Source organism: Oryctolagus cuniculus, chromosome 7 (assembly GCF_964237555.1).
Source record: "Oryctolagus cuniculus chromosome 7, mOryCun1.1, whole genome shotgun sequence".
NCBI classification, from domain to species: domain Eukaryota; kingdom Metazoa; phylum Chordata; class Mammalia; order Lagomorpha; family Leporidae; genus Oryctolagus; species Oryctolagus cuniculus.
In genome coordinates, this window is record NC_091438.1 from 6,714,185 (window position 1) to 6,727,551 (window position 13,367).

Sequence of the window (13,367 nt, forward strand, 5' to 3'; positions counted from 1 at the left end):
ACGACACAAAACCCTGCGCTGTTCTTTCGTCTGCTCGGCCCTCCCCGGGTTTGCTGCTGGTTCTTCCCGGGTTGGCTACTATCCCTTCCACCTCCGTGGAAGGGCAGTTCCCCCTGGCCACATTCCCCACTTCCGCAGGGGAGCGGCACACCGCCGGCCGGCTTTCTCGGGGGCTGCACAGGTGTTCCTTCAGCTAGATGTTCCCCTCAGATGTTCCCGGTGCATGCCGTCTCTCTCCTCCTTTATAGTCCTCCTCCGCCAATCCCAACTCGGCTGCCCACACGCCGAGTACGCTGCTCTCCAATCAGGAGCAAGTCCTACAGTTTATTGGTTGAACTGGAGGCAGCTGTGCGGAAGCTGTTTACTTCTCTCCCAGCGCCATATTGTGGGAGAGCAGATGCATAGAATAAGTCTTAATTCCAGTAACTCAGTCTAGTCCGGTTTGCTCCCCACAGATCCCCCTTTCTTTTTATTTTTGGCGTTGATACGCGCCTGTCTTCGGTGTCCCGCGGCACACACTCTGCTCTACTTGCTAGAGTTGCCACAGGTTCTTACAAGTCCTATCAATCAGGCAAACCGAATCCGGGTCCTCTCTTCACCATGTTGTGAGGAGGTTTTTAGGCGCTGATGCGTGCCTGTGTTCGGTGACCTGCGGCTCATACTCTGGTCGAGCCGCTTGCTGGCGCTTACCGCCTTAATCAGGCAGACCGAATCCAAGCTTTCTCATTGCCGTATTGTGGGGGAGACTTATTAGTGTTGGTTCGTGCCTATCTTCGGTGACCTGCAGCTCATACTCTGGTCGAGCTGCTTGCTGGTGCTTACCGCCTTAATCAGGCAGACCGAATCCAAGCCTCCTAATTGTTGTATTGTGGGGAGGCCTTACTGATGTTAATTCGTGCCTGTCTTCGGTGACCTGCGGCGCATAAGCTGCTAGCCGCCGCAGGTGCTCATCGCCTCACTTAATCAGGCAGACCGAATCCAAGCTCTCTCATTGCCATGTTGAGGGGAGGCCTTTCTATTTCTCTATTTCTCTATCTCCGGGCATTCCTATTTCTCCCATTTTACTTCTATCTTCCAGCATTCCTATTTCTCTCATCTTACTTCTAAACTTCTGTTTCTCTTATCCCCGCGGCCTCCCGGCACCTCGCCCGGCCGGCAGCTTCACGGCTCCGCGCAGCTTCCCGGCGCCTCGCCCCGCCGGCGGGCTCCGCCCCGAGGCTGCTTCTCGGCGCCTCGCCGGCTCTGAGCCGCTTCAGCCCGCGCCTCTCTCATCTGCGTGGCTTTGCGCGCACACTCCGCGGTCTCGCACTTAACCCTTTCGCGTCTGAACCACGGCCTCACGCCAGCCCCGCGTTCCCTATCTATTCACGCCCCGTGCTCTCTCTGCACGCGGCGGCTTCCGCGAGTCACACAGCGTAGCTTACGTGTCCGCCACTAGCATTCAATCTAAGTTCCCCGGGCTAGCCTGGCGAATTCAACCCAGCATACGTCTCCGCCCCACGGTTTGGCTTCCCATCCTTTGCTCCCCGGGCTAATCAGACGGATCCCAACCAGGCTTACGTTTCAGCTTCTGGTTTTAACTTTTCGCCCCCTATTCCCGGGCTAACTTGAGAATCCCAAAGTGGCTTTCATATCCGCCTCGGCCTGCCCCCCGCGGCTTCAATTTCCCTAACATTTTTCTCTACCCGGTATGTTTCCCCAAGCTTTCCTCCAACAATACTTCTCCCTCATTTCTCCTGGCCTCTCCCCACAGTCCGCATCCGAGTCTGTTTGTTCTAACTTTCACTTTCGCTTTCGACCTTAGAGATTTCTCCCAACTTCCCCCCGTAGTCCGTATCTGAGTCTATGCCTAGGCTTTCAATAGCTTCTTCCGGCACCTTTTTCGTCCGGCTTTTCCCTAGGCTGTTTGCTAGTCTCTCTCTCCGATATTTTCCCAGTTCTTCCCGTTTCTTCCCTCCTAAGTTTGCTATCCGTCCTAGGTTTCCTATCCGAGTCACGGCACCATTATGTCGCTCCCCCTCTTCGTGGAGGAGCGACACTAAACCCTGCCTAGGCTTCATATCCGAGTCACGGCACCATTATGTTGCTCCCCCTCTTCGTGGAGGAGCGACACTAAACCCTGCGCTGTTCTTTCGTCTGCTCGGCCCTCCCCGGGTTTGCTGCTGGTTCTTCCCGGGTTGGCTACTATCCCTTCCACCTCCGTGGAAGGGCAGTTCCCCCTGGCCACATTCCCCACTTCCGCAGGGGAGCGGCACACCGCCGGCCGGCTCTCTCGGGGGCTGCACAGGTGTTCCCTCAGATGTTCCCCTTAGATGTTCCTGGTGCATGCCGTCTCTCTCCTCCTTTATAGTCCTCCTCCGCCAATCCCAACTCGGCTGCCCACACGCCGAGTACGCTGCTCTCCAATCAGGAGCAAGTCCTACAGTTTATTGGTTGAACTGGAGGCAGCTGTGCGGAAGCTGTTTACTTCTCTCCCAGCGCCATATTGTGGGAGAGCAGATGCATAGAATAAGTCTTAATTCCAGTAACTCAGTCTAGTCCGGTTTGCTCCCCACAGAGGAGCAGCCGGGGTCAGTGCCAAGGCTCACTAGGCTAATCCTCCGCCTGTGGCGCTGGCACCCCGGGTTCTAGTCCCAGTGGGGCGCCAGATTCTGTCCCGGTTGCTCCTCTTCCAGTCCAGCTCTCTGCTGTGGCCCGGGAGGGCAGTGGAGGATGGCCCAGGTCCTTGGGCCCTGCACCCGCATGGGAGACCAGGAGGAAACACCTGGCTCCTGGCTTCGGATCAGCACAGCATACCGACCGTAGCAGCCACTTGGGGGTTGAACCAACGGAGAAAGTTAGACCTTTCTTTCTGTCTCTCTCTCTCACTGTCTAACTCTGCCTGTCAAAAAAAAAAAAAAAAAAAAAAAAAGTGGAGCAGCCAGGACCAGAACCAGCGCCCATATGGGATGCTGGCGCCGCAGGCGGTGGTTTTATCCACTATGCCATAGCACTGGCCCCCGTGTATGCAATTTTAAGTTTTGTTTTTTAATTTAATTACTGTCATTTCAATGTGTAATATAAAAATTAGCAATGAGATATTTTACATTCTTTTTGTACTGAATCTCCAAACTCTGATATGCATGTTATACATTACAGCAAAGCACATATCAACTTGGACTCCCCACATTACAAATACTCACTAGCCTCTTAAACTGCTATGTTGCACAGAGCATATAATCAGGCCCTACTAGGTTATGGCCTGAGATTGAGCTAATATGTGAGCGAACACCAGCAAGTTGCACAAGTCATGTATTGCTGTTCTTTTTCATAAAAATCACTTGAAGTTTTCCTTATTTGTGGGACTTAGTTTCATAGGCTATATATCAAGCCCAGTGTTAGATGCTAGGCATTTAGATAACGTGTTTCATTTTAAAAGGGCACTGGTAACAGTGGTCAGGCTAACCTAATAAATGATTGGCATTTAAAGAGGCTGATTGCCTAGTGGAGAAGAAATAGGTTCTAAAGACAGTAATTCAATACTGGTAACTCTTCAGTGTTATTTTGTACCCTTGAATAATGCTAGAATAAAAGCAGAAATCTGATAAGCTATTTCAGAAACTCTTCCTCTTTTAGTTATTTTTTATTAACTCACACAGAATCAAGCATGTTCATTTGCAGGTAATTTAAGAGGTGGCCTGAAAGGTTTGTAACTGATTTTCCTGAACCATAGGCCAGTTTTAGGTTCCTCAGCTGATTTCTAAATGGCCTTTGTTCTCATCTTGGACGCTACCTAGACAACAAAGCAGAAGTCAGATGTAGATCTAGAAATAGATAGCAGAAACCTCGCCAGTATCACTTAGTTTCATGAAATATAATTGGATTCATAGCATGTCCTAAGCTAAAAAGATAGAGCCCTCAAATCTCATGTTTCCTTTTCCGTATCTCTAAACTTTTTGTTGAAGGTTACCTACTTAAGTGGAAGTAAATGCTTCAGCTGTAACTCTGCTTCAGAGAGAGATAAGTGGATGGAAAACCTTCGCAGGACAGTTCAACCAAATAAGGTAGGAGTGGCTTTGGGGGTCCAAAAAATGTTATCACTTTGGAAGCAGTAAATCAATGGAAGGTATATGTAGTAAGAGTACTTGAATTGTTATAGCACTTTATAGTTAAAGCACAATGCCTGTTGTGCCCTTTTATATCAAAAATAACCTTGCAGGTGTTACTACCATAGTTTTACTAGTGTGGGTTAAAGATTCAGCAGAGTCCTGTGCCTGCCTGAGTCGGAAGTTAGTACTTGACGGAAATGGACTGGAACCCAGTTTCTCAGCTACTTGCCTCTTTTTTTTTCTGCAGAGCTTAGTCTCATTGCCCCTCGGCTAGCTCTATGAGAACTTACCTTTACAAGCTATTTTTTTTTAACTCAAGTAAAACAGAGTACAGATGGTTCTCTAAGACTCTGAAGCATTCTTGTTTAGAGCTTGCTATTATTCTAAATGATGAGATAGCTATTCCTTTGATTATGTACAGTAGAGTTCATAATCCACATCACCCATTCTAAGAGGAAGCTGTTCTTTTTGGGGCATCATCTCTCAAATTCAGCTTTATTTTCTCTTTAAAGGACAACTGCAGACGAGCTGAAAATGTTCTCCGTTTATGGATCATTGAAGCCAAGGACCTTGCCCCTAAAAAGAAATATTTCTGTGAACTGTGCCTTGATGATACCCTCTTTGCTCGTACAACCAGCAAGACCAAAGCAGACAATATTTTTTGGGGCGAACATTTTGAATTCTACAGCCTTCCACCTCTTCATAGCATCACGGTTCACATTTACAAGGATGTGGAAAAAAAGAAAAAAAAGGACAAGAATAATTATGTAGGGCTAGTGAACATCCCCACTGCCAGTGTGACTGGTCGCCAATTTGTAGAAAAGTGGTATCCAGTGAGTACACCTACGCCCAACAAAGGAAAGACCGGAGGGCCTTCTATTCGGATTAAATCGCGTTTCCAAACCATCACCATTCTGCCTATGGAGCAATACAAAGAATTTGCAGAATTTGTCACCAGCAACTACACCATGCTGTGCTCTGTCCTTGAGCCAGTAATTAGCGTGAGGAATAAAGAGGAGCTGGCTTGTGCCTTAGTGCACATTCTCCAGAGCACGGGCAGAGCCAAGGTAGGTGGACGGGCTACGTTACCCAGAGCTCTCCCACCACCTTCTATCAGGAAAGCAGAAGGCGGGCGCTGTGCAGGTCCAGTCAGTGTGCTTTACTGTTGGTCAGTCAAAGGGGAAAAAGATTTGGGAAGAAAAATACATGGAGTTACGATACAGAAAACTTGGGCATTATAAAACTAAAGAAAGTAGGGGAACCGACGCATATTTGTCTAAAGTGCATTTGCATGAAAGGTAGTGGCCACAGTCAGCTCTTCGTTGTCTGGTGAAGTAAGTGATAGGATTGATGTGGTAGCCCAACAGTAAGTTTAGGCTTCAGGATTGATGTGATAACCCAACAGTAAGTTTAGGGTTCATTATTGTGAGCACTATAGTATTATATAATGGTTTTCTTCCTCACTTTGTATTTTTTTAAAGATTCATTTATTTACTTGAAAGAGTTACACAGAGAGAGAAGGAGAGGCAGAGAGAGAGAGAAAGAGAGAGGTCTTCCATCCGCTGGTTCACTCTATATGGCCGCAGTGGCCGGAGCTACGCCAGTCCAAAGCCAGGAGCTTCCTCTGGGTCTCTTACATGGGTGCAGGAGCTCAAGGACTTGGGCCATCTTCTACTGCTTTCCCAGGACATAGCAGAGAGCTGGATCGCAAGTGGAGCAGCTGGGACTTGAACTAGTGCCCATATGGGATGCCGGCGCTGCAGGCAGTGACTTCACCCACTTTGCCATAGCACTGGCCCCAATTCCTCATTATATTTTAAGATTAACTGATAACCATATCCCATGTGCTCAGAAGGCAGTATTCAAGAGGCATGCTTGGGATTAGCAACATTCCTTACAGGATTAAATTCTAAATTTGGGATTTTAAAAACCAGAAGATATTAAACAATTGGTAGAGGTTTCATGATAGCCTTTTCTCTTTTTTCCTGGATAGAAGTGAAAGTTCAAAAAGGTAGGCAAAGAAGAAGTATTCTGACTGTAGGTAGAACAACAACCCGGCTGATAGACTCATTGACCTACGAGGCATAGTCACCTGACTTGGCTGGTCATGATAAGTTTATATTTTAGCTCTAGAGAGGTTCACAGCTAGAATAATTTATTTCAAACCAAATAATAAAATAAAGTGCTATTAAGATTTCTAGATATAAATCAGAATGCATCAATATGTTCAATAATGAGTCCCTTATCTGCCTTCTTTTGATTATGATTTTTGTGCTTAATTTACTTTTAATAGTTTTAAGCTTTCTGTCATTATGAAAGCTTAAGAGTTTGGGTTGAAATATCCTTGAAATTTTGAGTTCTATCTTTGAAATTGTATGAATATATTCTTCTTTTCAGTTGTTCAAGGTTCAGGATATATATGTTTTCTTTTAAAGTCACTGATTTGTATTCTATTTATATGTAATAAACTATATTCATTGGCAGTGGAAAAGTTCAGCGAGTTTGGCAGATTTTCACCCACTGAAACCACCACCTGACTGAGATACAGAATGTTATCCAAACTCCCAAAAGTTTCCTCTGCCTCTCAGCAGAAGTTTTTTTCTTTTTTTTTTTTTTTAAGATTTATTTATTTATTTGAAAGTCAGAGTTACACAGAGAGAGGAGAGGTGGAGAGAGAGGTCGTCCATCCAATGGTTCACTCCCCAGATGGCCGCAACAGCCAGAGCTACGCCGATCCAAAGCCAGGAGTGAGGAGCTTCTTCTGGGTCTCCCACATGGGTGCAGGGGCCCAAGGATTTGGGCCATCCTCTACTGCTTTCCCAGGCCACAGCAGAGTTGGCTTGGAAGTGGAGCAGCCGGGACTAGAACTGGTGACCATATGGGATGCCAGCGCTTCAGGCCAAGACGTTAACCTGCTGAGCCACAGTGCCTGCCCCTCAGCAGAAGTTTTAATAGTGATTCCTAAGTCCACACAACTCTGTTGAGCTGCCCAAAAGTGAATCCCATGAATATTTATAATGTTTAATTGTATATAAAAGAAAATGAACATATTCCATCTGTTTTTAGTTTTTGAGCCCTTGAAATACCCAGTAAGTATACTGGTAACATTCAAAATATCTGATAGTATCACCTTTCAGACTGAACAACCAAAAGCACTGCATTTTACACCAAGTTTTCTAAAAGTGTTGAGGAACAAAGCAGCTGTTTCTTCAAGGCTTTCTCTTTCTTTGTCTCTTCCTTTTCCATGGAGAGATGCATAAGCAATAGTAGCCTAGAAAATGAGTTCAAATGACAAGATCAAGAAATTTCACATTAATACCATGGGCCAACTTGTAAACTGTAATATATTGAACACCTAACATATGCCAAAAATGGATAGCTGGTGGCAGTGTGATAGTGGACAAAATAGGCACTCCCCTTGGCCTTATGAGGCTTGCAGATTTCTGAGGAAAATCTGTATTAGTCAGCTAATTCATGAAGTAGCTTCTCCAGTAACAATTCTAGTGAGGCACACAAGATAAGGGTGTGGAACAAAGGTCCTGAAGGCGGGTTTGGGGACAGTGTTGGAGGAAATGGTGTGTGAACTAAGACCCAAAGGAGCCCAGGAATTCGCTCCCTGACAGTGGGGGCAGAAGCAAGGGTGGGAGTGGAGCAGAACTGAGAACAGCATTTGCCAGGCAGCTGCTGAATAGAGGACATTGTATGTAGAAGGGCGGTGGTGTGTGCATTAAAGGACCGAACAAGAAGGCCCCTGAGGCTGGAGCAGAATGGCACAAGACGAGGCTAGAGAGACAGAAAAGATAGAAATTTATGGAGACTGCATTCAGAATTCTGGTTTTTATCAAAAGTGCAATGAAAAATCTTGGAAGGAATTTGAAACATAGGGGGAGTGACCCCTAAAATCTAATCCTGACCGCCTTTTTTCTGTCAAATCAATCTGTAGCTTTAGTTTTACAGCAGCACTTACGGGGGCGTCTGGTGTTTCATCAGTCTCTTCTAATGTGTATTATTTATTCCATTGCTCTCGGCCTGACTGAACATTATTCCACCAGGATTTTCTGACCGACTTGGTGATGTCTGAGGTGGATCGTTGTGGCGAGCATGATGTCTTAATCTTCAGAGAGAACACCATTGCCACCAAATCCATTGAGGAATACCTCAAGTTGGTGGGACAGCAATATCTTCATGATGCATTGGGTATGGAAAAGAAAAACATTTATTCGCTCTTCTTTCCCATTTTGACTCTTGTTTCACCCTCATGAGAAAGACAAGCCAAGGCCAAATTCCAGCTCTCTAGAATATTCAAGTGTGAGTTTCAGCTGCAAGAAGTCTCGGGATTGGTTTCTTACAGTATGTATGGAAATAGAAGGCCTACCAGTATACACCTAAGTCCCTGATTCTGGAACTAATAATAATGGTAATTGGTGTCACTACTAGACCTGAGCTGAGCTGTTTCCCCTGAAGAATTGGCTATTTACATCCTGATATAAACATACAAGTGTACTTCAAAAGGCTTGTGGAAAGATGGAGTAAAAAGCTAAGTTGATTTTGGTGTAAAAAAAAAAAACTTTTGAAATTGATGTCTAGTTTTCTTCATAATACATTTTCCATGAGACCCCTCATATGCATGGATTTTAAATTTTTGGCCCCACACTAAATGTTATTTTCCATAAACTTTTTGAAGTACTCTTATATGACGTTGATCTCAAATGTGTTAACCCAGCATTTATCATCATGAACACAGAACTCTAATCAAAAAAGAAGATATTATCCCCAGTTCTCTCAACTCCAAATTTCTGCCTTCAAGGTCTCCAGAATGTTTAACATAACTAATTTTTGTCCAGTCAGGATTCTTGCTGACTAAGCATTGGCTTGCAGTTCCAGATCTGGTCATGACGTTCAGCCGTTAACCACCAGGGTAGGGTGCTGCGCTGGGCGCTTTGATGTGCACCACGGTAGAGCAGGCATAGTTTTTGAATGAAGAACTGATTATCTCCTATCCCCAGTACTTGCCACAGAGTGCGGAGCAGCGCTCTCTAGAAATATGGCATGAGCCATGCGGAGATAATACAGAAACAGGCAAAATCAACAACCTAGTTTATTTTACCCAGTATATCCAAATACTACTTTAACGGTTTGATTTTACTTCATCATACTCTTTGAAAATTGGTATTTTTCATTATACCACACATTTTAATTCGCACTAGCCACCTTGCTCTAGCTCAACAGTGACATGTGATACCAAGAGCAGATCATCAGTAAAGGTATGTTGAATGAGTGCAGATTTTTTTGCCCTCAAGGAGCTTACAGTATAGATATAAAGATAACCAAAAAAAAAATCCTGTGTTTTTTTTCCTAAGAATTAAGTTTATTTATTCAAGCCAATAGAATTGTAAAATTTCCTATATGAACTAAATATATGTTGTATGTATTGCTTGAAGGGTAGAAGCTTTTTTTTAAAGATATATTTATTTATTTGAAAGGCAGATAGAGAGATATCTTTCATCCGCTAGTCCACTCCCCAAATGGCCACAACAGCCAGGGCCTGGCCGGGACAAAGCCAGGAGCTTCGTCCAGGTCTCCCATGTGGATAGCCATCCTCCGCTGCTTTCCCAGGCACATTAGCAGGGAGCCGGATCGGAATTGGAGCAGCTGGGACTCATATGGGATGACCTTCCATGTCACAGCTCTGGCCCCAGTAGAAAGCTTTTATAAAAGGTGTTGGGCAAGAGCTGTGGTAAGGATTATCATGGGACAGAGAACCCTAGGAACAAAAAGCCATAGAGTTGGGAAGACCCAGGCATGTATATAATAAAACCTTTTAGCTGGAAAAAAAAAAAAAGCATGAAGAAGACAAGTAAACTACAGCAACAACAAAAATAAAAGATGAGAAGACAAGTAGAACCAGTTTGTTGAGAGCTTTGAATGCCTGGCTGAGGATTCGATTTCACAGTGATGGTTCAGGGGCCACTGGATTTTAAGCAGGGTGTCTTCCGTTGAGTTAATTTAACTGATGAAGTCGGGCTGTCGAAGAAAGCAGCTGGAAGCAGCGCGGTCAGTGGAGAGCTGTTGTGTAGGGAGGCAGGAAATAATGAGGCTCTGAAGGGGGAGCTCACTGCAGTGGGAAAAAGGTGGGCACAAGAACTATTAGGAAGTTGAACTTTCTCAGCTTTTTCAGTCTGTGGGAAAGGGAGAGGGGTCAAGTATTACAGAGAATTTTGGTCTCTGTGAGTGACTAGAAGGATAATGAGGTTCTTAACAGAGTTGGAAATCATCTAAGTAGTAGGCTTAAAAGATGGGAAATTCTATTTCCACCTCACATTTATATTTAATGTGAAGTTCTAACAGGAAATCTCAGAGGTTTGAGGTAAGAAAGATCTACAGACATCTGTCTAGCTGGCTGTTGGAAACCAGCTTACCCATGTGGAGGGTTTAAATAAAGCTATGAGATTGCCAGAGAAAGAAGAAAATAGACCTAAAGACAGATCTTACAGTACACCTGGGTTTACGGGACAGAAGGAAGAACAGAAGTGATCAGAGAATGAAAGCAACAGCGTAGTAAGAGAGAAAGCCAGACTAACGCTGAGTCCTAGACACCACTAGAGAAGATCAGAAGATATTGCAGGAAGTAAAGAGCAACAGCAACAAAAAATGGGTATTGCATGTGACAAGTTCAAAAATCACTGGTGATGGCTCAGACTGGTATGAGGAGGGCAGGAGCCAGGTTGTAAGGAGGGAAAAGTGAACCATGGTCGAGGAGCGGCACTACTGTGTTCACATGAAGTGGACTCACAGTGGTAGCCATTGTTTTCTACTCTAAAGAAGCAGATTTCTTTCTCTTCCTGCTAGCTTCATGTTTTCTCTGTCAGTCATGTGCTTTGGTTTAAGGGGGTTGGGCATTTTGCACAGTGATTGAGTTTCAGTGCAGGATGCCCAGGTCCCATGTCACAGTGCCTGGTTTGCATCCTGGCTCCTCATTTTCCAATCTGACTTCCCACTGATGTGCTCCTGGGAGGCAGCAGATGACGGCTCAGATACCTGGGTCCCTGCCACACACATGAGAAACCTGGATGGAGTCCCTGGCTCCTGGCTCTGACCTGACCAAACCCTGGCTGATGTGGGGAACTGTATCAGCAGATGGCAGATCTCTGTTTCTTTGCCTTTCAAATTAAAATGAAAACAAATTTTTTAAAAAGTTTAATATTTAGTGGTGATTTATGAGAAACTAGTGAAGATGGATTTTCATTGACATTAGGAAAAGTACAGAGAAGTTCATAGTCTCATTTACATAAAGAATAGTCATCAATTATCTCTCAAGGTTTGCTTTAAAAATTTGTATTGTCTTCTAAAAGGCAACAGTGAAGCACCTCATATAGGACTCCTCATTCTGTGAACAGAGGAATGAATATTTATTGGCCAGATTTCTTCAAAATCTGTCATTCATATTTTTTTTTTAATTTTTTGACAGGCAGAGTTAGTGAGAGAGAGAGACAGAGAGAAAGGTCTTCCTTCTGTTGGTTCACCCCTCAAATGGCTGCTTCGGCCAGTGTGCTGCACCGATCTGAAGCCAGGAGCCAGGTGCCTCCTCCTGGTCTCCCATGGGGTGCAGGGCCCAGGCACTTGGGCCATCTTCCACTGCACTCCCGGGCCACAGCAGAGAGCTGGACTGGAAGAGGAGCAACCAGGACAGAACTGGCACCCCAATCGGGACTAGAACCAGGGGTGCCGGCGCCGCAGGCAGAGGATTAGCCAAGTGAGCCGCAGTGCCGGCCGTGTCATTCATATTCTAAAGTTCAATGTGCTAGATGAGATTTCTGAATGAAAGAATTTCCAAGGTGAGAAGTGAATACAAGACCTTCCATAGAACAGTGAACAAGTAGCTGACTGACTCAGCGCAGCATGGCAGCTGATGCCCTGAGCATGGGACACAGTTCAAGTACAGAGCTCTGTGATCATGTCTGTGATCCAAGAGCAAGGGCCAGGTGATAAAAACGGCTGCTCCTTCGGGAGCGTGAACAGAATTCACTGGTGAGCTGCTTCAGGACAAGGCTTGTATTTTCGTCGTCCCATCAAAATGTGACTGTATTTCACACATTTTGGGCAAGGAACAGATGCCATTTCTGAACCACCTGTAGAATTTTCAAAGAGAATTGATGTTAAGAGTTGCCAGTCTGCATTTATCTTGATGAAAGCGTCACTGTTTACTACACCGATGCTGCCTCAAATTTAGACTGAACTCTCCCATCTGTTAGCCCTTTTTACCTTTGCAGATTGAGATCAGATTGCATTTTGATGTCTGTGACACTCAGGAAATGCCATCTGTGAGGTAGAGAAAGGAAATCCCTGAAGGGACCTGAGTTGCACCCTGGCAGCAGTAGTGTGTCCATACCTGTGGACTTGCTCCTAGTCGAGAAATTTTGACACTAGATAGTAATGAACAATTACTATTAATGATTGATGATGTACACAGAAAGCACATCATAGAACATTCTAGGCGCAGACATGTATTTAAACAACTCACAAAGCACCTCCTTTGGTGCTGTGTGTTTCAAAGGCAAGAGAATGTACTTAAATGGGTTTTAAATCTGTCTCATTAATTTTGAACAGATAAGCACCTTCTAGGTACAAATTTATAAAAGCTTCATTTTTCAATGTGATACCTCTCTCATTGTCAGATTAACTATCACTGTGTTCCTGAGTCTGTATATAATAGGAGACACGTGAAATTTGTATACCTTAAATAAAAATTTTTTTTAAAAAGTGCAAATGCTTTTCTGTATTTTGGAGGAATTAAGCATATCAGAACCAGGGAGACAGTTTTAGGCTGGCAGCACAGACAGCTGACTTGTGAGCTCTAGAGAGATTTTGTTCTTTTCTTGAAGATTAAGAGAAAAGGTTGTTAATATTCATGTTACTCATTAATGTGAGCATTGTTTCCTAGAATAGATATAACTTAAACGAACTCACTGAGCAGAACATTTTTTAGGTTTTTTTCTTTTTTCATGTGAAAGGCAGAGTGACAGAGAGACAGTGGAGGCTTAACCTGCCGCAAATGCCTGCCCCTAAACAAACAGATATTTATGTTACAAATTTCCGGTTTGGCCAGTTTTACGTGGGATGTTTGACACTGATGGCTTTGTTTTAAATTTAAGTACTCTGGTTTGTTTGTTTGTTCATTTATTTATTTTTTGAAGTGCTGAATGTGTCTCTGTATGTGTGTTTAAAATTTATTTTCTTTGTGAAAGGCGGAGTTAGAGACAGAGGAAGAGACAGGGAGAG

At 44.5% G+C, this 13,367-nt stretch overlaps 2 protein-coding genes across 16 annotated transcripts in view; one reads left to right on the forward strand and one right to left on the reverse strand.

Annotated features, from left to right (window-relative positions):
* Window positions 1-13,367, forward strand: part of RASAL2 (RAS protein activator like 2) — a 419,600-nt gene that overhangs the window by 374,682 nt on the left and 31,551 nt on the right. For all 13 annotated transcript variants that reach the window (XM_051856990.2, XM_051856991.2, XM_051856992.2 and 10 more), the window contains 3 exons: window positions 3,945-4,043; window positions 4,601-5,155; window positions 8,141-8,285. In XM_051856990.2, the coding sequence (XP_051712950.2) occupies window positions 3,945-4,043; window positions 4,601-5,155; window positions 8,141-8,285 (799 nt within the window). The remainder of the gene's footprint in view (window positions 1-3,944; window positions 4,044-4,600; window positions 5,156-8,140; window positions 8,286-13,367) is intronic.
* CLEC20A (C-type lectin domain containing 20A) overlaps window positions 1-13,367 on the reverse strand; it is an 82,798-nt gene that overhangs the window by 13,610 nt on the left and 55,821 nt on the right. Inside the window, exon 14 of one of the 3 annotated variants that reach the window (XM_051857006.2) lies at window positions 6,683-12,217. The exons of the other annotated variants lie outside the window; for them this stretch is intronic. The gene's annotated coding sequence lies outside the window, so the exon portion shown is untranslated. Of the gene's footprint in view, window positions 1-6,682; window positions 12,218-13,367 lie in introns of those variants that run through there. 3 annotated transcript variants of the gene reach the window in all.